Here is a 24,876-nt window from a genome sequence, read left to right as displayed (position 1 = left end):
TGTATTCATTCATCTCGGAATTTAAGTTTAAAAACTATATTATTATATTTTTATATTATATTATTTATTCACCTACTTATGTATTGTGTTATTTTAACATTAATGAGAAACGTTCAATATCAATTTAATATTCAAATATTATCATATTATATTAACGCTCAGGTCAATTCTATATAACATTTTTTTAAATAAAATTTTAATAACAAAATTTTAATCGGTTTTAACACAAATACAAAATACTTTTTGTGTATAGTATCAAATAAAATTTCACGTATAGTATAAAATAAGATTTCGAGTATCAGTTCAAGATGCTAATTAAAAATAGAAGTTATACTGTTCATATGTTAGAATTTGGCGATTTCAATGCCTGCTGAAGTACTGCTCTTAATCGGTGTCTTTTAAAATAAAGAAAAATAATGATGTAACTTAAAGTTCATTTTTCATTAAAAACAATTAATTTTAAATTAAATTAAATTAAATCGAATTACATAAACTTGTTAGTTTTTTTGGCAAATTACTAAAAATTTTTAATATAATGTGTACAAAGAAATAATAAAAGTTACTTTATTTATAATCAGGATTAATCGATATTAGTGGAAAACCAAAAATTAATTAATTTATCAGATTTAACTTAACAATACTAAATTTATTGCAATTGCGTGTTCAAGAAATAAGAAAGAAAATTGTACCAAGTATACAGATAGAACGACATTCGACAGACGTCCGGAACAGCATGAGAGAGCATTCGCTACGCTCTCTCGTGCCGCGATTTGTCCGCTCAATTTCACGGTCCTTTCGGGAAAAATGGGAAAATCTCTCCTCTTGGCCATGGCAACGAGTGTGGGAAATAGACCACGTTATTCTCCCGCGGTTGACTCTGCGACACGCCCATGGCGAACGCGCGGATTAAAACGTTCCTTTCAGTCTTATGCTCGCTGGTAACGAACGGTTTAAATGCTAGCGAATAATCATAGGGGATTGTAGTTTAATTCAATTACACTATATTTGAGTTGATGAGAAAACACAAACAAAATGCGTGTGCACGCGTGCGACGCATAATATAATAATAAAATTAGATAAATAGCAAAAATAATAATTAAAAATTTGTCTGTTTATAGAATTATAATATTAAAAAGATAACAAACAGCTAGATATATATTAGATATTTTTACAATTTTTGCTTAAATGATATTTTAATAATATTATTCTTAAATGAGGAAATATACCACATTACGCGATTTATTTGAAGGAGTAAATAATACATTCTTATTCCTAAAATAACTTTTTAAAATAAATTTTGACCCTTTTCTAGGTGATAATTTGATTTTACAGTTATTTAGGTCCATCTGTATTTGCATATCATGCATAATTAAATATAGCAGAATTAATATATTTATATATAATAAACCTGATTTTTATTACCTTCAACACCTTCCAAATATACAGTTTTTGGAGTTATCAATATTGTGCAAAAAGACGATACAGATTCTTTTTTTTACAAATAAAAACAAAAAACATACATTTTAAAAAGACCAAAAAATTGATAAGAAATTGATCACAGACATTTTTATCATGATACCGTTACGTTATCATGATCTCAAGCAATAAAATATAATTATTCTTTCACTGAGTGGTTTGTGTGAACTTCCTTAATATCCCAAGAATTTGTTAGAGTTCTAAACGTTAAAAGAATTTAAATATTTTCACTTGAAATAATATTAAAAATATTACGTTATGAAAAGATCGAGTCTCAAAAATACATTTGTTTTCCCTTACGTTTGTTAGACCTGCAGAATGGCTCGATCGATTAATCTGTCCTTTGCGACGGCAACGCAGTTGAAGCCACTGTCACCGCGCCGCAATCTCGGGATAGCCTTCCGGAGCGCGTCCGCGGCACGATTATTAGTTTTCCGCTTCTTCCGGAAGCCGTCGGCTCGTTCTCATCGACCGCAAAGGACGTGGTAACGTCGCCGTCCACAGCTCATCGTACGTTACCACGCTCTATAGGGGAGAGTCGCTCTTTTCGTGTCCTCCGGGTAGGCGTGGCGGCGTCGGGAGAGATGATTTATCCCTCGCGCGAGGCGCAGTAACTGCCGAGATCGCTGGCTAAACGACCGCGCCGGTCCTTTTCGTGTATTAACCGTAATGCACTCTGCCTTGCTATTGTGTACACTGTATACGATCCCGATCCCTCCCTCCTTCCCCCTTTGCTCCTAGGAAGTCCCTTCAACCCCCTTTTCAACCACCACTGACGATCTTTCGTGTTTTTCCACTTCTCTCATCATCTTCTTCCATATCATTTTAATATTGTTGTTAAATTTTTCCGTTATTTGCAAAAGATATTTCCGATTGTCGTAAAAAATACAAAAATGTTACTTTATTAAAATTATTTTTACCGTATCTAGTTTCATGTATGCATTTTGATTATAACACTAAATTGATAACTGGATGTATACTGTCACTTTTCATATTGTCATTTTATCAGATGAGATTTCTTTTATTATTAGGTAATATATGTCACATTGATCTAGAAATAATATAATTTTGAATAGCATACATTTATGCCGTGGTATGATGTTTCTATTCATTTATTATATTGTATAAATATAAATATATATATATATTAATTTTTTAAGGATTTTGATAATCATAATATTATCGTAATCAAATCGTTATCAAAAATCATAGTGGAATCATCATCTTGTTGATGTTACATATGCTCTTATTACTTACCTAAATAGAAGAGATCACCTGTCATCAATTACCGCGCCAGGAAAAAAAACTCGGCTCTCGCGTATTTCCATCGCGCTTCCGCTTCAAAAGTCACGGCTGTTCCAAGTCAAAGGAGGCTAAATCGAATTAGCCGGCTGACACATTGACGTGTTTTGCATCGTGTATCGTCCTACAGTTGCAGCGGCTTGGCCGAACCCGGCATATGGGGTCACGCCTACGAGGTGAACGAAGGGGGGCCCGGATTTCGGCCGTCGATCCCTTTTAGAGGCTCGGGGCCCGCACGCGCCTGCACGTATAGCGCCTGCGAAAATGCGCAATCCGCCGATTTGGGACGACGAGGTAGTCCCGTGGGAGCACCCGACGACGATGAGTCGACCGGGACGGCCCCCTCGAGGACCGCGACAAAATTGTCAAAACAAGGCGAACGTGGGGGCCTTTCGATTAGCGATCTCCGTCCACCGAATCGGTAGAGTCAAAAGTCGGCAAACTATCTTGGAATATGTAATCTATTATTTAAAGCCCGTTACGTCGATATGATGCTGCACTTTGGATACAAGACTCTCTAGGAGAATCCAATATCTTGATTTAAAATTTGTTACGTCATGATTTACTTGATTTCTAAAGATTTCTTATACCTTATAAGATATGCATCAGATCAATTACACTAATTATAGCCTATAAGCTATTTGACTTTTAAAGCTCATACTTTTCCGATTTTATTGCAACAATACAATTTGTATAAACTTTCCTTAATACGTAAACATTTTTTGGTTGCCAGGGGATTATGCAAGTGCCGTTTCTGTTTCTTTTTTTTAACGAAACCGTCCTCCTTGCTCATAGTCACAGTTGTGCCGAGGGTGGACATAAGATATAAGAGGCAAACGATATATATTTCGGATTATAGTCGCACGTTTTATTGCCGACACGATATTATACAACGTATGCAAGTCTATAGCCCGACGTTTTGTGCGCTTCCGCTTCATTGTAATGTTTCGCCGGTGTAATGCAGCTGCAATGATCGCACGGCTGATCGATACGCGATATCGCTGCCACGTAATAGTTGCCCGCCGAACTGAAACCCACTGCTTTAACGTAAACTATCTACAGCAAGTACAAGTTACGGTGTTTATGCCAAGTTACTATCTATGTGTACGTGTATATTTACAAACTTCCAGGACTTGCTATTTACTATTTACAATGCGCGCTATATAAAGTCGGAACTCTCATTTGAAAAAGGATAAAGCGCTTAATTCGTTTTAAGCAGAAATTATTTCAATCGCCTTATCTTTTCGATATAAATGTTTACTTGGGATATTTTTACATCCCAATTAAAAATCTCTATTACTAATAACATATTGTATGTCATTAATTGTTTTCTGATTTGTTAATATTTGAGAACGTTACAGATATTTACTCAAAATTTTCTAAAGAAAAGTAAATAGAACCCAAACAAAGATATTATAAACAAAATGAGCACGTTAAATAATTTATTATTTATTATTTGCAGTAAACCATTAAAAAAAAGTAAAGACAAATAAAATTTAATTATAAATAAAACGCTGTTCTCTTTGTTATGGATTATTGATGAAATTACATATTTAAAAAAAAAGGTTGTAAAGAATAATTATTAAGAAAGTTATTAAAACAGCAAATATGTGTTAAATAATATCTATTTTATAACAACTTAAATTTTTAAGCTAACCTATAACAATTTCAGGTGTTTAATCCTAGGTCAAGATGTAAGTTTATCAAAGTGACTTTCGTGTATTTTAGAAAATTAGATGTGAAAATCGATGTAATAGAAAGCGAATTAAATAAAGAGAAAGCTAATTTACTGACGCAAACACAAGAAAATTAAGTTTTCTAAAAAAAAGAAGAAAAACTATTTTTCTTAACCTGATGTAGAGAGAAAATAGTTGATTAACTAAATAATACGAGTAAAAAAGACTTTTGACATGAGTTATTTTTATCATTTTCATTGTTTTATAATCCCTAAAAGGATATTCTTTTCGAGTTGTGTCGATTTTGAAGATTTTTTATGAAATTAGGTTACTTTTGATGATTAATAGAGTGTTGATAGAGTAATGTGCTTTTTATATACATAACTAATTCATAGCAATAACTCAAAGATCTCGTTTTTTTAATCATGTCAATTTGAGATGAAAAAGCGATATCTTGGAATGGTTACTAAAAATAAAGAAAGAGTCATTTGAAACCAAGAATATCAGAACAACTTTATGCCATTGTTGTTTATGCACAATGACTCGATTTTTAAAAAAATTATCATTTCAGTATACTCATGTCTTATTGCGAGCAATACACATTGTAATAAATAAAAATTATACAAGACAAAGAAAGAGTTTGCGTTTATCTTCTTGTAATGTCTCACATTATAAGAATTTAATTAATAACATCGATTATCTACTGTACTGCTGAAGATGGTTTGAAAGAAACCGAAACGTTCAAGTTTGTATTAATATTACATGTAAAACTGTCTGAAAATATAATTACATGAATTTGTATTATAATTACCGCGCTGTATTGATGTTCTCATTGCTCATACATCAAATTAATATATATATGTTTCACATTTGTCATATAATCTGCTTTTAATTTTATGATTGACACTATATCCAATTTTAATGAGAAGTCGACTTCATCTTATCACACATGTGTCTTATACCAGTGATCGATCTACCTCTATTTGTTCCTTTCACAGTCTTCTGTTAAACATCCAAGTTTATCCGTTCGCGACGTTCACTACCTTCCGGAGGATCCGAGACCGGCTCGATGCGCTGGTACCGCGAAGGCCCTTAAACCGCCCCCGACCCCGATTTCCACCCCCATACCAGCGCCCAGAGGTGGCTGTACCTGACCGCTCAAATTCACTGATGTATTCACTAGTCCCAAGGCATCGCCCAACACCGACGACGACGCTCCCGAAGACCCACCCTCGCCCGAAGGCGGCGTTGGTCTCGCGCGCGGTGCTCTCGCACACTTCTCCAGATGATGGTGATGCGATCTGACCGCTAAACGGCTCACATGCACCGGTATCGGCACCACAATTCTTGTACCGGAGGTGTGTTGTCCAGTGGCACCATTGTGCCGTCCAGAAGCACCGGTGGCCGTCATGGCTGCCGCCGCCGAACCGACGCCGACGCCTCCGCCGCTCAGTCCGGCCTTCACCCGTTTCCATTTGGCACGTCGATTCTGGAACCAGATCTTCACCTGCGCCAGAACGATACGTTATCGATTTTAAAGTTATGTAAGCTCTCTTGGTAGAAAAGAAGAAGTTGTAAGATGTTTATATGAAAATATAATTTAGTATAAATAAAAGGAAAAGCTAAAATGTATTTAAAGAAATTGGAGTCTGTAACTAGCCTCGGTGGTCTAAAGACTTAGGACGCTCGCACGGAATGCAAGAGATTCGATTTATTATAATAATATTTTTCGCAATAAAGTTATTTACAAATTTTAATCTGTCATTCAGCATTATGAATTTAACAGTAATGCATACTGGTGCATTCAAATTTACTATATATAATATATATATTGTATATACATATATTTAAGAAAAATAGTAAAAAGGAGAAATTACAGAAAATCTGAGAAAATGCATATTATGAATTTCAGTGACTTAAACAAAATTACAAAGTTATTTTAGTTGCTCCGACGATTCTAATATTATTATTATTTTAAATTATTAATTATTAATTATTAATATTGTTAATTTTAATTTCTATATAACTTACTTTTCTATTTGAAAGAAAATTTAATTTTCTTCGACTGAATTCTAATTTACTTGAAGGTCTTATTTCATAACTTTTAATTTAGATTTTGATATTAAGCTCCAACTGCATGTACAGCTGATCGATTATCACTTTAGAAGTTCGGCACTGACCTGCACCTCCGACAGTTTCAATGCGTGCGCTATGTGCGAGCGTTCTGTTAAGCTCAGGTACTTCTTGGCGTGAAATTCGCGCTCCAGCTCGAGCAGCTGTTCCGAAGTGAATGCGGTACGTCGCCGTCGAGCTTTGTTGCCACCGGCACCTGATGCTGATGAGTTCTGTCCATTCTCTAAAGGCCTGCTAGGATTTGGGGCGGCATTACCGGCGCCGCTGACGACGCCGTCGGAAATGTCATGACTCTCTCCCGCAGCTCCGCCACCCTCTTCGTCGCTTTCGGCTGATGCACGACCGTTCTCAGATCCTGAAACATACAAATAATTACATATTACACAAATAATTATAAGAAACTTGTCAAACATTATATACTCTTTTATTTATACATTTACCAGCTCGTAATATAAGTATGTATTAGAATAAAACAAAGAAACTTTTGACAACGAAATAATGTATTGTAAAAACAATTTATTTACATTATGTATATATTTTGTTAATAGTACTCATTGCTAAGTGCAAGCATAGGTAATAAAGAATGTAAAAAACATTTGCTTCTCAATTACTTCTATGATCAATCTATAATTGAAGTTTGTATAAGAGCGAATAATTGTATTTAGTATATTTGAAATGTATAGTCGTCAAATAAAAGTGCATAATTTCAAGGATTGAAATCCACGACTAACTTTCGCGACATTAAGTCATCAACAGAGTTTATCGCTATCGAGAGAACATCGCCGCGGTATGTATAGCCTGGCGGTTATTTAATATGCGGAGCAGATTGGTCGTTCCTTCATAAAAGTTGCGTTCTTCGATCGTCGACAACGTTTTTCCCGTTCGTAATTTCCCGTACAACGTTTTTTTCCCCTTCATCCGCGAGACAGTTGAGTAAGGCATGCAATATGCACCAAGATACGAAACAAAGTTACCACGGAGTTTGATGACTCCGTCGGTTCATCATTTATTGAAAATTATTCCTGCAGAGCACGGTTATAAGTTCCACTCGAATGGCTCGTATTTGACTGATTCGACGATCGACTGGATAAGAACGGAAATTTGTATTAACAAATGTCCATGATAAAAACATTTATCGAAGACTACTTTTGGTATCAAAGAAGACTTTTATGAAAGAAAACACTAAACAATAATTTTAGACATTTCAAGTCAAAAATATCTTGGTTTCCGAGGAATCGTTTCAAGTAAAAAGAAGACTATAATCCATTCTCTGCAACATTTCGAAATCGATGTGTCACAATCTACGTTACTTATTCGTATAAATGCAGCGATCAGCATGCTATTAATGCGTTAACATAACAATCATAAACACGATATTTGACAAAATATCACATAGTATAACATCCAACCGTGATAAATGAACATAAATTAAAACTTATAGACGTGTAATACACATTTCTCTTAGAAATGATATAAATAAAATCGTATAAGGTTTTTCTTCTCGCGCACTGTATTTTCTCAGCAACCTCACGTGATCAACAGAACTTTTCCCACCGCAACGTGGCCGAGTCGCATAATCAAGAGCCGGCCGTTATTTGCGGGCGCATTATTTCCTGCTAAAGTTCGTTGTCAACGGTCAACTCGGCTACGGTCAGCCAGCCTGACTTATTCATCGGCCGCGATTCGCGCGTCTTTCTTATCCGAAGTTCGCGGTCTGACCGATCGCGCGTTTATGGCAGCGCGCAACTTTCTTCCATATACACGCGGCGGTTTGATGCACTCTCCAGTCGTTGATTTATTCAGACGGTTTCGATTAAGCGAGCGGAACGCTTCCGCGAGCGTACACGGGCGTTGTCCCCTGCCTGTCGTCTTTACACTTCGCGCCAGAATCGAGCGTGTGGATCGATTCGCGAGAACGATGTCATTACATCCTCGTTTAGCGGGCCTCGGCATGCTTTTGAGCTGCACTTTTCTAGTAAATTGAGTGATTGGAGTGAGTCTATAACCCAAACTTAGACACGATATTGGAACTTGGTGATGGTTTCGTTTGTTTTAAACTGTCAATTGGACTTTTATAGAGTGTGATCCACTTCACGCTGAAAATGCTTCAAAGCATTCTTCGATTGATCAATTCGTAACATTTTTTTCTTTCGATTGGTCAACGAAGCATTTGCAGTGTTAAGTGGATTGCATAGTGAGTAGGTGAAAGCGACAAAAGATCGATGAGTAACCATATAATATGATTCATAAAAAATGTTTCAATTGAGAAAGAAACTTGTGATATAGAGATATCATAAATAAAGAATAAAGCATATGTATGGTTATAACCAGGATTCAATAAAATATGAATCCTAATTAATTCAACATAAAATTTAAATTGTATCAAAATTTTGTTTCACTAGTTTAAATGATTGATCGACATGAAAAATATTGTAAAAGGGATATTAAATTTTAATTCAATGTGTTAAAAGCGATTTATGCAAAATTAAATAATTTTACTGAATATTATAACAAATGCAAAAAATATCTATTGTGCTACATTAGAGGAAAATAATAATAATACATAAAGTCGATCAATTTTTGAAAAGTAGAGTAATTTGATTACTAATCGATCAAGTTGTAAATTTACCCGCCAATTACACGAACACGCAACAGATTAATTGGGTCGCGGCATCTTTATCGATTTAACCCTAAGAAAAGATACTGATATCTGCGTTCAAAGTAATATTAAAATATTATTGATTTGCCATGCATACATAAATACACTCTCTCTCTCTCTCTCTCTCTTTCTCACGCACACGTCTAACAATAACCAGTTAAAATAGTTGGTATTCCACAGCTCATGTTTTATTTAACCGCTATCAAGTGGTAATTATTGAAAACTGTCAATGATGGAGCAACCGGAAATCAAATCATTTAACGATCTTCATCACCGATTCATCGCCAGTGAATCACCGGTCGTTCATGTCTGATTAATTTTCACAATCTATTCGATTTTACTGCTTCCATTCTATCAATTGCTTGTTTGTTAGCTGATTTCCGACATTTTCTTTTTATTTGAGAATGAAGGGGGGAGAAAGAGAGAGAGAGAGAGAGAAATTTTAATCTTTAATACATATTAAATCTTTAATCCTTTATGGACTATATGTATAAATAGCATTCTCTATTTGAAGTCATCTCCTTTTATTTTATAAATTGCTTGTTCAGTTTTTATGAAAATTTGACCTAAGAGTAATTTGATATTGCTTTATTCGAATCTGATGTCAAAATAAAAAATTAAAAATAATGGATTTAAAAATAGAATTTTAAAAAATACTGTTTTGTATTATAAAATTCCCATTTAGAGCGTTTTTAACTGTAATGTAACGTTAAGCGTCTAGCTTTGCTTTATTTGAAGCTCACAATTAGTAGTGCTAAGTAAACAGTTGGTATTGATTTTCAAACTGACTTTTAAACTTTGATTATAAACCCTTTATATAAGTAACACTAAATCTTCTTCAGAAAGATTACTAACTTTTTGAAATTCAACTTAAAAATCGAAAATCTTCAAGTTACGTTCAAACTTGCTATTAGAGATATCAAGACTATCTTAAAACCGATAATCAGATTATTTTAAAAAATTTGAATTAAAAAAAATTTTTAATTAAATTCAGTATGACTTCGAAAATTTATAGGAAACAATATTTTTCATAAACAACATAAGTTGCTTTATTAGAAGTTTTCTTTCTCTTTCTCTAAGCTTGAAAAGTTTTTAAAATTCATCAAGAATATCATAAATTTTTTAATTTTTGAAATAGATGAATATCATTTTACTTTAAAAAGTTGTCAGATTTTGAAATTTATATATTCTCTGATTTTTTGAAAGTAATAGTTTTCTAATTTTTAAGTAAAAATTATATATAAACTTTATTTTTTATTTTTCAAATTCAAAATTAATTTAGATGTTATGTCACTTTTAATACTATATATAATATTATATTATTAATTTCTTTCAAGATTCTCATTTCAAGATTCTTAGATCCTTTAATGTAAAAGGTTTTATGACATAAGTCCATAATAATAAATATAATAGGTAATAGTAATTAAATAATAAAGAAATTAATCAAATTATCTTGCTGCCACATTTTGCATAATGACGCGGGGTTGCATAATGACCGATTTCGATCGATCGGTGGAATTGTGCCAATCTCAGTATCGTTGTTACCGAGGGCACTATACCTTTTTTTCGCGACAAGTACGGTGCGGTCCTTCACAAGCAAGATGCGATCCTCCCATATCGTGTCGAACGCGCCGCAGGACCTTCGTACTTGGGCAATGAATAACGAAAATTCACCGACTGGGGAAACTGCGAGAAAAGCGAAAAAAAGTTCGAGGGTCGAGTGATATCGTTCGAGCTGCAAGTATGGGTAGCAAATAGCAAGGAAACGAATTATGCATTTGCAGTAAAGTGCAATAACTCTTATTATATTGATTGTGAGTAAAGGGTATTAAAAATTTATTTGTGAGATATAATCTCATTCTGAAATAAATTCTTATTTAAATACGGAGAAATAAAATGTTCTTCCTAGCAAATAAATTATCTATATTTTATCCTTTACAATTAATAAAATATACAAGAGATAGATTACATCTAATATATTTCATATAGAAATGTATAATTATAGTCTTCACAATTAAGATTTCGGTATAACTAATAAATATCGAAGGAAACATAGGTAATATTTGTTTGCAAATATTTCGAAATTTTTTGTGTCTCACAATCAGCATAATTCGATTATAATCATGACAGCTGTATATGTCCTTCTAACCTTTTTATATTTTGTTTCAACAAGAATCTGTATAATGTTGTAAATTAGTATTAAAAGATTAAAGGAAAAAAAGATCGTGGAAAATATGAGACGCCTTATATGATATCACATAAATATATAATTTCATCTCGTTATATATTATACAACCCTTTTTGACAATTATATCTCCATACTCCGTGCCTTTCTTTGCTATTTTAGTAACCTGGTGATAAGGTTTCAATAGCCACGTGCGCTTCTAGCCGTGGGGAAAATACGTCCGGTTTATTAAGCGTTAAGAAGGCAGGCGAGATTCGCGACCTCGTTCTGGAATAATTTGCTCGATCGCGGCCCGATATAGCGCCCGGCGCGATCGATCGACGAACCTCGCCGGAAGCAATTATCGGGATCGGGCCAGAGGAAACGCTCATTCGCCGCTCGCGTATCACTTCGTGAGTGTATTTTTGGATGTGCGACATGAAATTTCAATCGGGCTTATTAACGGGTCGCTCTGTCAGTTTGTGCTACACGATGACGTTATCGAACATTGCGGCGATCGATATAGCGCTGCGCCAGTTCAACCGTTTCTTCCTCCTTTTTCTTCCCGCGCGTGAATCGCATGCTGCGAATAAAATATTATCTGTCTGTGTTCTCACGACCGTACGTTCAACAAAGGAATAAGATATAAGAAGAATAAGCAAAATTAACTGAAGTGTATTTGTCGCAACAAAATTGTTCTGTCTTTCTCTTTTTTTTCTCTCCCTCCCTCCATCCTTCTCTCTCTCTCTCTCTCTCTCTCTCTCTCTCTCTCTCTCTTTATTGTAATATTATCATTTCACACACACAGCTTCAGTTTATAATTGCGTTTCAAATCCAACAGTAGCGCATTGTTTATACGATTCAAAAATGTATTTTAAAAAAAACATATAAAAATACTATTATAAAGACATCAAGATCTATAATATAATCTCGATTATATCGGCCCTTTCCTTATTTACCTGATTTATTCCGAATAATAATGTTTGCCACACATAAAGAGTTTTATTATTTCTCTGAACTTTTCAGTAACAGAATAAATCCCTTTCTATAGTATAACTTTACGTCAATAATTGAAGATGAGAATTTTTCACCAAATATATGTATATTGTATTTGCTTTTGTAATTAAAAGAAGATGCAAAATGTTAAGTAATTAATTAAAAATATTTATTCAAATATATACATATTACCAGCTTTCCTAATAGAAGGACAATTAATAATTCGTAAATTCTTTGATGTAATAATCCGGTGCAAAATGGACGAATCAAAACTTTTTAGTTAAATCTAATAGAATTCTAGTTGAGATAACTAGAATTTTGATTGATATGGTATATAAGTATATAATTATTATGGTAAAAATAAGAAATATATGAAAATTCTAGAAAATTTTCCCAGAAATATTATACCAACTAGATATAACTGGTTACCTTATCTAGAATTCTAATAAATTTAATCAGAAAATTCTATCCGTTTTCAACCATAGAAAATTTTTTCCAATGTATTTCTCATTGGCCTCATTATCTATGTTTAATTATCAGGTTGTATTGCAAATATTTCCAGTTCTGATGTTTGAATCAGAATGAAAATGACATTTTGCTATTTTGAGAATTTTAATTTATATCCATGTCCTCAATGTAATTGTGCTGTAGGTAATTGCTATATCATCCAGTCATAGACAGTTATAGGCACACGTTATATATCGGTTGTATCGTTAATTCTGCAGAGCTGACACATTATAAATATCGCACGACGCTCAACGTCGCGGCGGTTCTGAAGAATTGACGGTTTCCATTCACAGCGACGCGACAGTCATTTTGTTACACGTTTCTGGCTCGAGAAACCCCGTCCTTCATATAATCGCCTTCATCTCGGTCGTCGTCCTGATGGCTATGAATGACGAATGACATGCTCTAAAAGATCCTTTCGTCTCGTACGCCAAATCGAAATATGATCCTTCCGCTCGTCCGACGCGCGATACGTACGTTAATCGGCTTCCCGCTGCAGAATCGGTGAGTGTGATTAAAATTCAAGTGGCATTCAATGATTATCTTTCTGTATGCCATTTGAACATCATCGAATTAGATTCGAGCACGGTACGGAAATAAACGATTACACTAATTACCATATAATTTGTTTATTTGTTCTGTAGATAGAAATTATAGAAATTAATAATGCAAGTTATTTCTGTAAAATAATATTAAAGTATTATTAAAAATTGTTATATTTCGTGTATCAACACACACACAACACACAACACACACACACACACACACACACACACACACACATATAAATCTTGAAATAAGTCATGATAATATTTCGCATCAGTTTTAATTTAATTTGATACAATTAAATTGTGGAATTTTCTAGATAAATCACACAGAAGTTAATTTTAACTTATTACAACAGTCTTTGTTGTGAAACGAAGCTAAAAATTATCAGATTATTAGAATCGCATAGATAACGACAAATACATAATTTTGCAACCATACATAATAAGAAATAATCAATGGATTTCTGTTTGATATTAATAAATATTTTATTTTCAAATGGTTTACAATTACGTATAAAAGTAATTTTATTTTGTTTACCATAAATGTCATTTACAGTTAGCTTCATATCGTCTGACACAATTTAATTCATCATTTCAAAGTATTATTTTATCTATCGGTGAACTCGTTATTTTCGAAATGAAACAAGATTTTATGAACGATCATTTGATTACCCGAAGCGACGGCGAATCGAATCGTTCTGCGTCGCCGTGAATGGAACTCTAAATTTTGCATAGGCACTCAAAAGCTTCGTTCGAGACTTCCACATATCCAATTCATGCAGCCAGGTTTCGTGTTCTCATGATGAAAACGCCGTTAACACACTTTCCGTCGTGTCACATCTGGGCCATTGATTAATAATTCGCTGTTGAATATCGCGAGACTCGTTCTCGTTTCAAAGTACTTATCTGCTACTAATTCAATCTTCGATATATCTATACGATGTTCATGGATTTGATATTTTCGTTTTCTCCGTAATAAAGTGTAAAATGGCGCATCTCTGATTCTAAGAATTAAGTATGTACTTTAAAAGTTTAATCTACTTTTTAAATAAATTATTTACCTATATATAAATTTGTGAAATACAAGTACATTTTCTTTATTGGAAAAGAATGCTAATCGTTTTTTAATAATGTAACTTAAATTTTAATATACTTGAAAATATATTATGTAACTGTGCATTAAAGTGAACACAAAAATACTTATGTAAAACACACTACTTTCTAATATGTTATTTGTGTAAATGGAAAAACTCGATATCTTCTTAGCCTTCGGTTGCAAAAATTGTATAATCGAAAATTTTGAAGACATTCCAGACATCGCAAAAGTAAAAATTATTTTTAACTCCTCGTCATTGGATAATAGCTTCAGCAATCGATAAGATCTAAGCTACGGCGTTGTGTATTTATGACGCATCGTCTCGATCGACGATCGCATTAAAATAACTGCTCGTTCGTGCTTGTATAAAAATTCAACGATGATCAAGAATAAAACCGATCCCATTCAAAAATAGCACCATATGTAGTTGATTGCGTTAAACAAGATTTAACTCTGTTACTTAGTTTTTTATATGTCAATTATCTATAACAAATCATTTAACAGTTTAATAATTTAAAAGTCGATGTGCGATTATTTTAAGATAAGTAATTTATTTTATTTTAAATATTGCGATCAATTATAAATCCAATCAATTACATGTAATTGATTCGAAACTATTATAAACACATTTGAAAAAAATAAATAGTAATTCATATTTGAAAACTTGACTGCGATTAAACGCATAATACATAATATAATTCATTATTAAAATGTTAAAATTCTCGGGCGCTTTAGAACTTGATTTTTTGAAGTGCAATATTTAATTTTGCATAATTTAATTTTTTATTTAAAAAATACTTCTACTATTTATTATTTGAAAAGAAATTCAAAAATGTTTACTTTAAAACTTATAATTTTCGTGAAAAATAATTTTGCTGAAGTATCTAAGAATTTAGCTAGGTACATATCTGAAAATAATTTTATTAGACTATCAAAATAATTATGTAGGTCATTTAAACTGGTTGCTAAAATACTAAAACTTTTGCAGTATTGTCATCACGGTCTATATAATTATTTTAATGGTCCAACAAAATTATTTTTAGATCTGTATCTAATTAAATGTTTTAGCACTTTCTGTGTATTAATACAATTAAATTTATCACTTTATGCTTTATCAATTCAAAGAGCTTCAAGATTTCTATTTTTGAGAATAAAAATTAGAAATTGGAGACATTTACGTTTTACATACAATTTTTGCATCTGCGTTGATGCTCACAATTTTAGACTGTAGATTCTGTAAACGATCATTGCTTTCGGCATCGCTGAAATGTAAATCGAATCAAAGTCGTTATTTTAGACTGTATATCTTCAGATTCTTTTGTTGAACTTTCTTCCATTTCTTTGATTCTTGTCGACAAGATCAGGATCGGTAATCTACTCGAGGACGCAATGCTCGCACGTAGGTGGATCGCGACGAATTCGTAGAACGTCGCGATCGCGCCTCGCCATGTCGTCGTGACGATCGACGCACCGGTTCGGCACGGTGCGTCATAAATGACCGATGACAGATTCCCCGAAGCCATTTCGTCTCGCATACGAAATTGCCGCCGGTCGGCGGTACATCAATAAAAAGTGTGTCCGGCCACGAATAAATGCGCGCGTCTGTACACCATCGGAATTGTCCCCACGGAAATACGTGATGGGCGATCGGCGATCATGTAGATATCCTTTAGCTTTCGGCGGTCAAACGGCGAAGCATTTGGAGCCTTTCATGAAATATTGTTAGTCTTTAAAAAAATTGAAATTCTTCTCTCTTTTGAGAATATTTCTTTAAATAAATACTGTGTGCGCTATATATTTTTTTTTATTTTAATATATATTATCCTTACGTAGATCTATCAAAAAGTACATTATTAAAGTAATTTTTTCTTCACTCCTGTGGCGCTGCTTTTAACTTACTGAATATGAACAGAGAAAATTTTGACATAGTGAAATTATAGCTGATATAACTCATAGTTTGTCCTAATATTTAAGACCATCTTAAGTGCAATCTTAAAATGTCACAAATCAATAATAGAACAGTATTAGCGTTTTAGACATTTATCAAGATATTACTCAAAACTATTTTAAAATAAGAATGAATTATGAATATCGGATTGCCTATGAAGGATTAAATATACAAAGATAGAATTGTTTTCTTGACACATTATAGAAATTCGACTAGAATGTGTGTACTCTGAGATACCACGCGTATTGTCCATTTATACGTACACACATACAAGATGAGATCAGGCCACAGGAGCACGATAATTTATGCATGCTACCGTGTATCTCGATCCTTTGCGGTCGATCGTGGCGACTGCGATCGTGACCGAAGACACACCATTTGAATTCGTAAACGCTCGGTATTCGGATCTACCGATTTCTCCCTCTTGGCGATTGGATCACATCCCTTCTTTTAAAGACTACTAATTTAGCAACCTCTATAATCTTATTATGTATGTGGCTTAATAATTTCTTCATAAAATACCTAAAGCTGTGAAGATATATATTGCACAAGCATAGGATGAATTTATCTATTATGCACTAGCAATCAAGTAAGGTCGGTAAAATTACGACTAGAATTAAAGAATCTGTTTATTGATTAATTTTCGATTTAAATTTCAGTTTTAAATATCGACAGATTTAAAATTATAATGTATGTATAGTTAAAGTGTTAATCCGTTACTCAAGATGAAATATTCGTACATGCTCTCTAAAAATAAAAAGATATTTTCTCTATTATTTATAAGCACTTATAATATGGTTATCTCACTAACTTGTAAAACAATAGGGAGTTTTTGCAATTTTTTGCACTGTTTTATCCAAACACGGTGAACTCTAAGATCACGTTGTCGTTTAATTTCTTCACAACTAATTAAGAAAAGGATAACGTGACTTTAGCGTTTACTGTATTTCGATAATCGCATTTCAAAAATTCCCTATTACATAAATTCGTTCTATATTAGAGTCCGTTATTTCCCATATACATACATATATCTTTCACATATTTTCAAATTTAATTTTTAAAAGATACAATAAAATATATATAATGTATCTTTTTAATAATACTTTTTGTTTAACTTCGTTTAAATTTTTTATATTGTGTATTTTAATATATATTTAGACAATTATTTTAAAAAGGATCGAATGTGCTACAGCAAATTAATTTTTTACTAAAAGAAAACCATGTACAAGTTAATCCTGATAAAACTGTGATCCGTAAAAAAATCTAGTTATTATATGTATATATTGTATTTCTCTCGCGCGCAATTATCTTCAAGAAATCGAGGCATAGAAAGAATTATTTTATTGAAATATCTTCGAACATTCATAGTGGCGTCACATACTTATTAATTGCGGAATAATGTATATCAATTTTATAATTTTGACGTTTAAAAATTACACATTGACGAATAGATTGCGTAGTGTACTGACTGATCTAGAGATCTTTGAATAATGTTGCCCATCTCCAAAGGTTTGATATTGTTACAATTTTTGTTAACGTATAATTTTCTTGATGGTTTTAATATTTTTTGGATTCTAAAGCTTGTCATATCTACATAATTTTTATAGCTGACTTTTTTCTTACGATCTACTAATCGCTAGAGGAACAATAGTTGGATTTGATGAAGATGGATTCGCAGAATTAATTCGAAGAATTTTATCTTTAAGAATATGTTTGCGCTTTTGAAAAAGACTCAATCCACGAGTCGAAACGTTAAGCAGGTCTTTGAATATTGTTATTTTTTAATGTACATCTTCGAATTTTAAACAAGTATTTTTATATTGTTAATTTTTAATGTACAGCTTCGAAGAAAAATTTTTTTTTTCTTTTGAAATTAATTTATTACATATATGCGTTTTTCTTTCTTTAATTGTTGTTTTAAATTATTTCTTTTGACTCTTACAACGTCCTTTTAACTTTTTTCGTTTATAAAATATCTAAAAAATTTAGCCGTAAATGTTGTACAAAGAATAATTTTGTTAGATCAGAGAAATAATTATATCAGACGATGAAGCTAGTCGCTAAAATGCCAACTGACAGTATTATTATCGTGCTCGAGCATTCTATATAATTCTATGTAATATAATTACTTTGATGGTTCAATATATTAAATTATACCTAAATCTGTACAACTAAATTTTTAGATACTTTAGTAAAATTATTCTTTCTGTACATGGCTATGTAAGATTTCCTCAGAAGTTTTTTTATTTTTTTGTGATTATACAGTTTTTAAAATGTTGCTTTAAAAAATTTGTAAAAGTATTATAAATGTTAAACTCACCGTGCCGAGATTTAGAAAGATCGTGAGCCGGCGATGCCGGCGAACCGATGCTGCCGTCCTCGTCCTCGCTATCGGTGAAGCTACTCGGTGCACGTTGGTTTGTGACACGACGGCAACCATCCAGTGCATAATATCCCTGCGGATGACTGGATGGCGGTAGGGAGGGCTGCGACAGTCGACTCTGATGCAGTTCCGGGTGAGCCGGGTAGCCGGTGGACGGATGCTGCGGCGGCATCATCGGGACGCCGGATGCACCGCTGCCACCGTACATCCGCATTGGTAGCCAAGCACTGTATAATCCGAGTGGCACGCCGAAACCTGCACAGACAATTTATAATTGATGGACAAACAGTCGGCAAACATAGATAATTAACTAAATAATAACAGATTTTAAAGTCGTATCATAAAAATTTGTAAAAACAATCGATTTAGATTTTGACACACACACAAGATGCTTTTAGATACAATATATGTATCACATTATTTATTCAATCTTAAAATATTCATCTTAATGATGTGATTTAATTATTTCAATTTAGTAACGATTAATACGAAATTATATTAAATATTTGAGATAAATTGAATTGGACTAAATTGAATAAAGAGAGAAAGTCGGAATTGCTTTTGAATCTGAAATGACCTATATATTTTTTATTAACACAAATATTTTTCATAAGCACACATACATACATATTCATTATTTTTATTTTTTTTAAATAATAAGAGGCATATTTTCAAATTACAAAAAATATGAAATTTAGTTATTTAATATAAAATGAAGTCGCTTTAAATATTTTACTATGCAGACGATCTAACTAATGAGAAATCTATCTGTGACTTATAGTATCTAACTATAATACAGTAGTAATAATTGATAAGCAAATAGAGAGAATCAAAATGTGAATTGAATTCCATTTCCATTTATTCAGTCATTCTATATAGTATTTTTTTATAGCTATAAATATTTATTTTTACATCTACTTGTCATTTTCTAAGTGCACGTGTTCTCGATATTAATGCATTCACGTTCATTGTTACTATATTATGATTTTATGATATTTTTATTGTTTTTTACTAAATTCACAACGTAAATCAATTTTACTTGTGTTGACGAAATCTGAGAACGGGTCAATTGCAGGCAGCATTGCGACTATACAAATTAAAGTATAACGAAAAAACTTGAAACTAACTGCATTGTACTGCACCATACTATGTAAATTGATCATAAGACACGTAAGAAGAAAAACCGATAAGTTCTGAAGGTTTCAATTAAGTGCACATCATCACAAATTATAGTCCGCGAAACGTCACCAACACCTGGTATCTTTTCACGTTTTGGAGCCTTGGTTAGACACTACGGCGCCTTTGACTCGGTAGAATAACGCTTACATTAATCGTATTATAATATCTTACAGTAATCCTTTATGTACACAGTTATATTTCAATTAGACTTAATTAAGAAAAGTATATCTGGCAGACCAATAATTTTCAATTAATTTCCTCAAAATTTGAAACTGTTGGAGTAAGAAGTCTAATGTGAGATGTCTTTTTGCAAAGACTTGTAATTTATTAAATTTATAACCTTAATTCCTATTTTTATGTTAAACTTATGAAAAATGTATTCAAGTTTTGTCGGCAAAGGTTTTCAATCGATAATACATAGTTATATTTTGTTTTATATAATATAACTTTTATAAAAATTGCCAATTCTGTTAATTTTTAAAAAAGGATTCCTAATATACGTGAGATATATGATTTTCTTATATAAAAAGGCCCGTACATACTCTTCGTAAGAATAATCATTCATAATATATACTATAAGTATTAATCAATCACAGTCGAGAATTTTTAAAAACTTTCAGCTCTGATTTGCTAATTCTTACAGTACTTACATCTTACGACATTACTGTTACAGTAAATGTTGCAAGACTCCTAACATAATATTTTGTAATATAAAACTAAGGAAAGAAAAATAAAGAAACATTTTCTATATAAACTTTTACAAAAGTAAGAACATAGCAAATTTCAATCTTAATTACATGTAATAACAGTAAATTTTTCGAGGACTTTGTTATTTCAAAACATAATAATCCTTTAAAATTAGGAATCATTTATAATTAGCTCATCAAACTTGTATATCTATTATACAATAAAATGAAATAGCTAGAAAATAAATAAAACCTAACAATTATAATTTATAAATAATAGTAAACCATTTATCAGGATTATATAATGTGAATACATAACAAACAATAAATTATAATTTGTGTTAGATCGATGATAATAAATCAATTAAGTGAATTAATTTTTCAATTAAAGTGAATTTTGGCGTTTAAGTATTTCAGTGTGAATTTATATAGAATAATATCGCCCAAAAGTACAAATATTTTCTTTCACGCTGTATATAACTTTTACAAGGTTCCGAGTTTAAACAATAAAATACTGCTGAAGTTATTTTTTATAATTGGAATTAAAAATATGTTAGGTATCAATTTGATACAAACAATTATTTTTACAGGAGTTAATTTTTTACTAAAAAAAGACAAAATGCGTATTTTGAGGCAAATATCTTCTCAAAAATACATATTTTTACCTTCTTACCTTTAACTCTTATAAAAATGGATGTTAAATAAAAAATGTTGCATATTCTATAAAAGCAATGTTGATTGAGATAAAAAAAGCATTTGTTTTTGAATGAATATAAATCTTTATAAATAATGTTAAAGTATTATTTTAAAATATTATTCATTACAAATATCTGAAGTATTTTCAACATGCAAAGTTCGCATAAATAAATTTTTGACTAATGGTTGATCTTAATATGATCAATATGGGCCTAGAATCAACAACTTCGGCTAGATTCAATTTTCCCTAAATTTAGAATTCAAACACAAACTGTTATAAAATATATAAGTTGTATCATCGTTATTACTATTATATATATATGCAGTGTAATTGCTTATTTGCGACAACGTGTATAATTTAATAATGAGTTTTGCTAAACAGATTTCACATTAATAATAAAAGTTTATAATAGAACCATTCACATAAATTGAATATTAGTTTAACAGAAATATCGCTATTTTTATTAGAAGCATAATAGACGACTTTATATTCCAATGTTTGGTAAAATAAATGTATAGTAATTTTTAACATATTCATTATTTCATTTAATTCATACATATGTAACTGTTTTAATATAATTACTCCACATTTTTTACATATAACACATAATCATTGTTATAAAGTCAGTTATCAATGAGCCGTCGGACTATGTGCGCCATAATTCTCCCGACGGTAGATGATATTCATGAGATTAGTTAATGAGAAATAAAAGCACGTGTACAGACGTAAATAGAGAAACCACAAGATTAGAGATGTCATAAGATGTTCCTCGGAGAACTATGTTTTGTATGAAATTATATATATGGTAACTATTTAATTTAATAGAAGCATTATCTAATTTCTAACAATTGTATGTTAAATAAAAATTGTTTTTATTAAATGAGAGTTCCTAAAATAGCTATATGAATCCAATATAAACAGATATTAATAAAGCAAATGTTAAATATAAGATTTTGAAAAGTTTATTTTTTATTTATAATCAACCAATCGAAAATTTGCATATAAAGAATTATGTAATGATGAAAGTGTATTTGTGTAAATAATAAATTCATAGATTAATAAAAACTTTAATTTTATGAAGAGAACTCAAAATTTATACTTTAAACAGTTATCTCAATAAAAAAATCTTTATTTGCCTATTTTATATGACATAAATTATTTGAAATTCATCCTTACTTCCGCTCAATATCTTTTCTAAAGTACGGACGTGTCCAAAAAATTGCATAGTTTGAACCGAATATGATAAGAAATTCCTCAGACCACAATTAAAGCTTGTATCGATATTATACGTGACGCATTCGAAGAAATGATTTAAAGATGAATTTTGAAATATCGATGCGTTAACTCCAACACACGCACACACACCCACATATACACACATACGCACATATATGATATACAAAATCCGAGTAGCAACTTCTTCTTGATGTGCATCGATTATATTTATTAATGTTGGAGATTGAACAAAAATGCATAGGAAACTTTGATCACCGTGTATCGCAATAAAGAATCATAAAACTTTATTTTATTTTGTAAGATCCCACAGAGTGCCTCAAACTTTGCAATTTTTTGGTGACGTAACACTACGTCTTTACTTTCGAAAAAATAGTGAGCGGAAATAAGGATTGATTTAATAGGTTTACAAGTTTGCTCCCGCCGTTTTTACAGGTATAAAACTATCTATATGAAAACGGCGGGAGGAAACTTGTAGACCTTATAAAATTTATCGAAAACTTAAAAATTTTACTCTTGAGAATGAAACAAAATTTTAAAACGACCATTTTTCACGGAGTTATGTTTATTTAAAGTTATGCAAAATTTGAGTTGTATGCGATAAACTTATTGATGAGTGTATTTATATATTGGACGTAATTTTGTATTTTTTATCTACTTCACATGTCTCTAAATGATTAAAGAAAACGCTGAATGAACTTCAGATACTAGAAATACGGCAGACGTGTAGATGTGACGCGGTCTATTCGCTGCAGTTATCGATTTGCGACATTTTTATGTATTTGTAGCCATCGCGTATTTTAAGCCGCCGTCGCGTCGCGACGCTAAGTTTTTACTTTGAACACATCCGCATGTTTCTCACCCAAAGTTATAAAATAATTTAGCACATTTATATCAATTTTCAAACTTAATTTCTTAAAAGGAATAATTAAAATGCTTTACACATAGGCTGTTTTAAAAAATTCATTGTCAACGTTACGTGAACTGTGAATCTTCAGCACTAGCAGTGATTTTGGAATACAGCCATAATAAAAATTACAAAATTTCATTTTTTCAGATTTGACGTTTATATGAAAGCATGCCGATTTTACTCCTTTAATTTCGATAATACATTTATAATACATTTATACGTATAATAAAGAGCATTTTGCCGCTAAAAACTTTTTAAATTAATCCAAAGGTTTTGCGAGCTTTAAAAATATTTTAGAGCAAATAAAATTTTGTATGAAAAAAATATACACTTCTTTCGAAATACACTTTTTTCGAAAACTGTTTTTAATTTACTGTTTTTACTGTCACTTATTCAATTGTATCGAGCAGGAGAAACGTACTCACCTGAGGGTAGCGTGCTCGCCGCCGCGGTCGCCAGGTAGTGCCTCTGATAGAGCTGGTATTCTCGGTCTCGGTGCTCTTCCTCTTCGCTGCCGTTTGTCCGATCATCTCGCATAATGCCACCACCACCGCCGGTATCGTGATTTTCACGCGCGCTGCCGATCAAACTCTCGATCGTGAAGGGCCGCGGTGTCGGACGTCGCGCGAGCTTGGCCTCCGCGGCCGACGACTCCAACTCGTCGCTCGCCGAGCCGACGTCAAGCTCGGTTTCCTCCACGCTCGTGTTCATGATTCCTTGAACTTGATGGACCAGCGTCAAAATCGAGCGGGATCGGTCTCAATCCGATACTACGTGTGGAACATTTTTCTTTTTCGCGTACAACAATACCGTCTCTCGTGCAATCCAAAGAGTATTGTTAAATTAAGGATTAATAATATGCCGTGTCTTTGTCTTTTGCCGAATTTCGTATTGCAGTAATACCTCAAGAAAGTAGACTGCAGATTCAATTGTCGATGTGCACTGGATAAAAGTAAGGCGTATCAGAATGTCTTCACTCAAATTATCAATGTTGAATCAAATTGCAGCATTAGTTTAAGGTTGTCAGTCGATATTAAGACGCCTTGTATTTATTAACGATTGTTTTTTAGTACTTTGCTTTATTTCACTTGGTGTAATTTTTATAATTATGTTTTGCATTACAACATAATAGACTTTAATAGACTTTAATGCTTTAAATAATCGTTGCTGCCTGTTTAGCAATCGTCTCTATTCGATTTCTGCCTTTGCACAATATATTGAAATACGTGAAAATTATTGTTAATCTATTATCACATTATTAAATCTTAATCTTTTAATTCGGC

The 24,876-nt window shown here is 32.2% G+C and overlaps 1 protein-coding gene across 1 annotated transcript; it reads right to left on the bottom strand.

Annotated features, from left to right (window-relative positions):
- Positions 1 to 5,493: 5,493 nt before the first annotated feature.
- On the bottom strand, positions 5,494 to 24,304 carry unpg (homeobox protein unplugged). The gene is made up of 4 exons (XM_018543677.1): positions 24,019 to 24,304; positions 18,826 to 19,143; positions 6,635 to 6,942; positions 5,494 to 5,961 (listed from the first exon to the last, which is right to left on the bottom strand). The coding sequence occupies exons 1-4, from the start codon at positions 24,302 to 24,304 to the stop codon at positions 5,494 to 5,496; spliced, it is 1,380 nt and encodes a 459-aa protein (XP_018399179.1).
- Between the last annotated feature and the right edge of the window lie 572 nt (positions 24,305 to 24,876).

Source organism: Cyphomyrmex costatus, unplaced genomic scaffold, assembly GCF_001594065.2.
Source record: "Cyphomyrmex costatus isolate MS0001 unplaced genomic scaffold, Ccosl1.0 scaffold112, whole genome shotgun sequence".
NCBI lineage: Eukaryota > Metazoa > Arthropoda > Insecta > Hymenoptera > Formicidae > Cyphomyrmex > Cyphomyrmex costatus.
This window is presented reverse-complemented; position numbering and strand designations above follow the sequence as displayed.

Bases quoted from the DNA above. Each gene is read 5' to 3' on its own strand.
- unpg (XM_018543677.1), bottom strand. From the start codon at position 24,304: ATGAACACGAGCGTGGAGGAAACCGAGCTTGACGTCGGCTCGGCGAGC. The intron at 6,943-18,825 runs GTGAGTTTAACA...TGTATGTTTCAG, and splicing joins TCTTTCTAAATCTCGGCACG to GATCTGAGAACGGTCGTGCA. The intron at 5,962-6,634 runs GTCAGTGCCGAA...GTTCTGGCGCAG, and splicing joins TGAAACTGTCGGAGGTGCAG to GTGAAGATCTGGTTCCAGAA.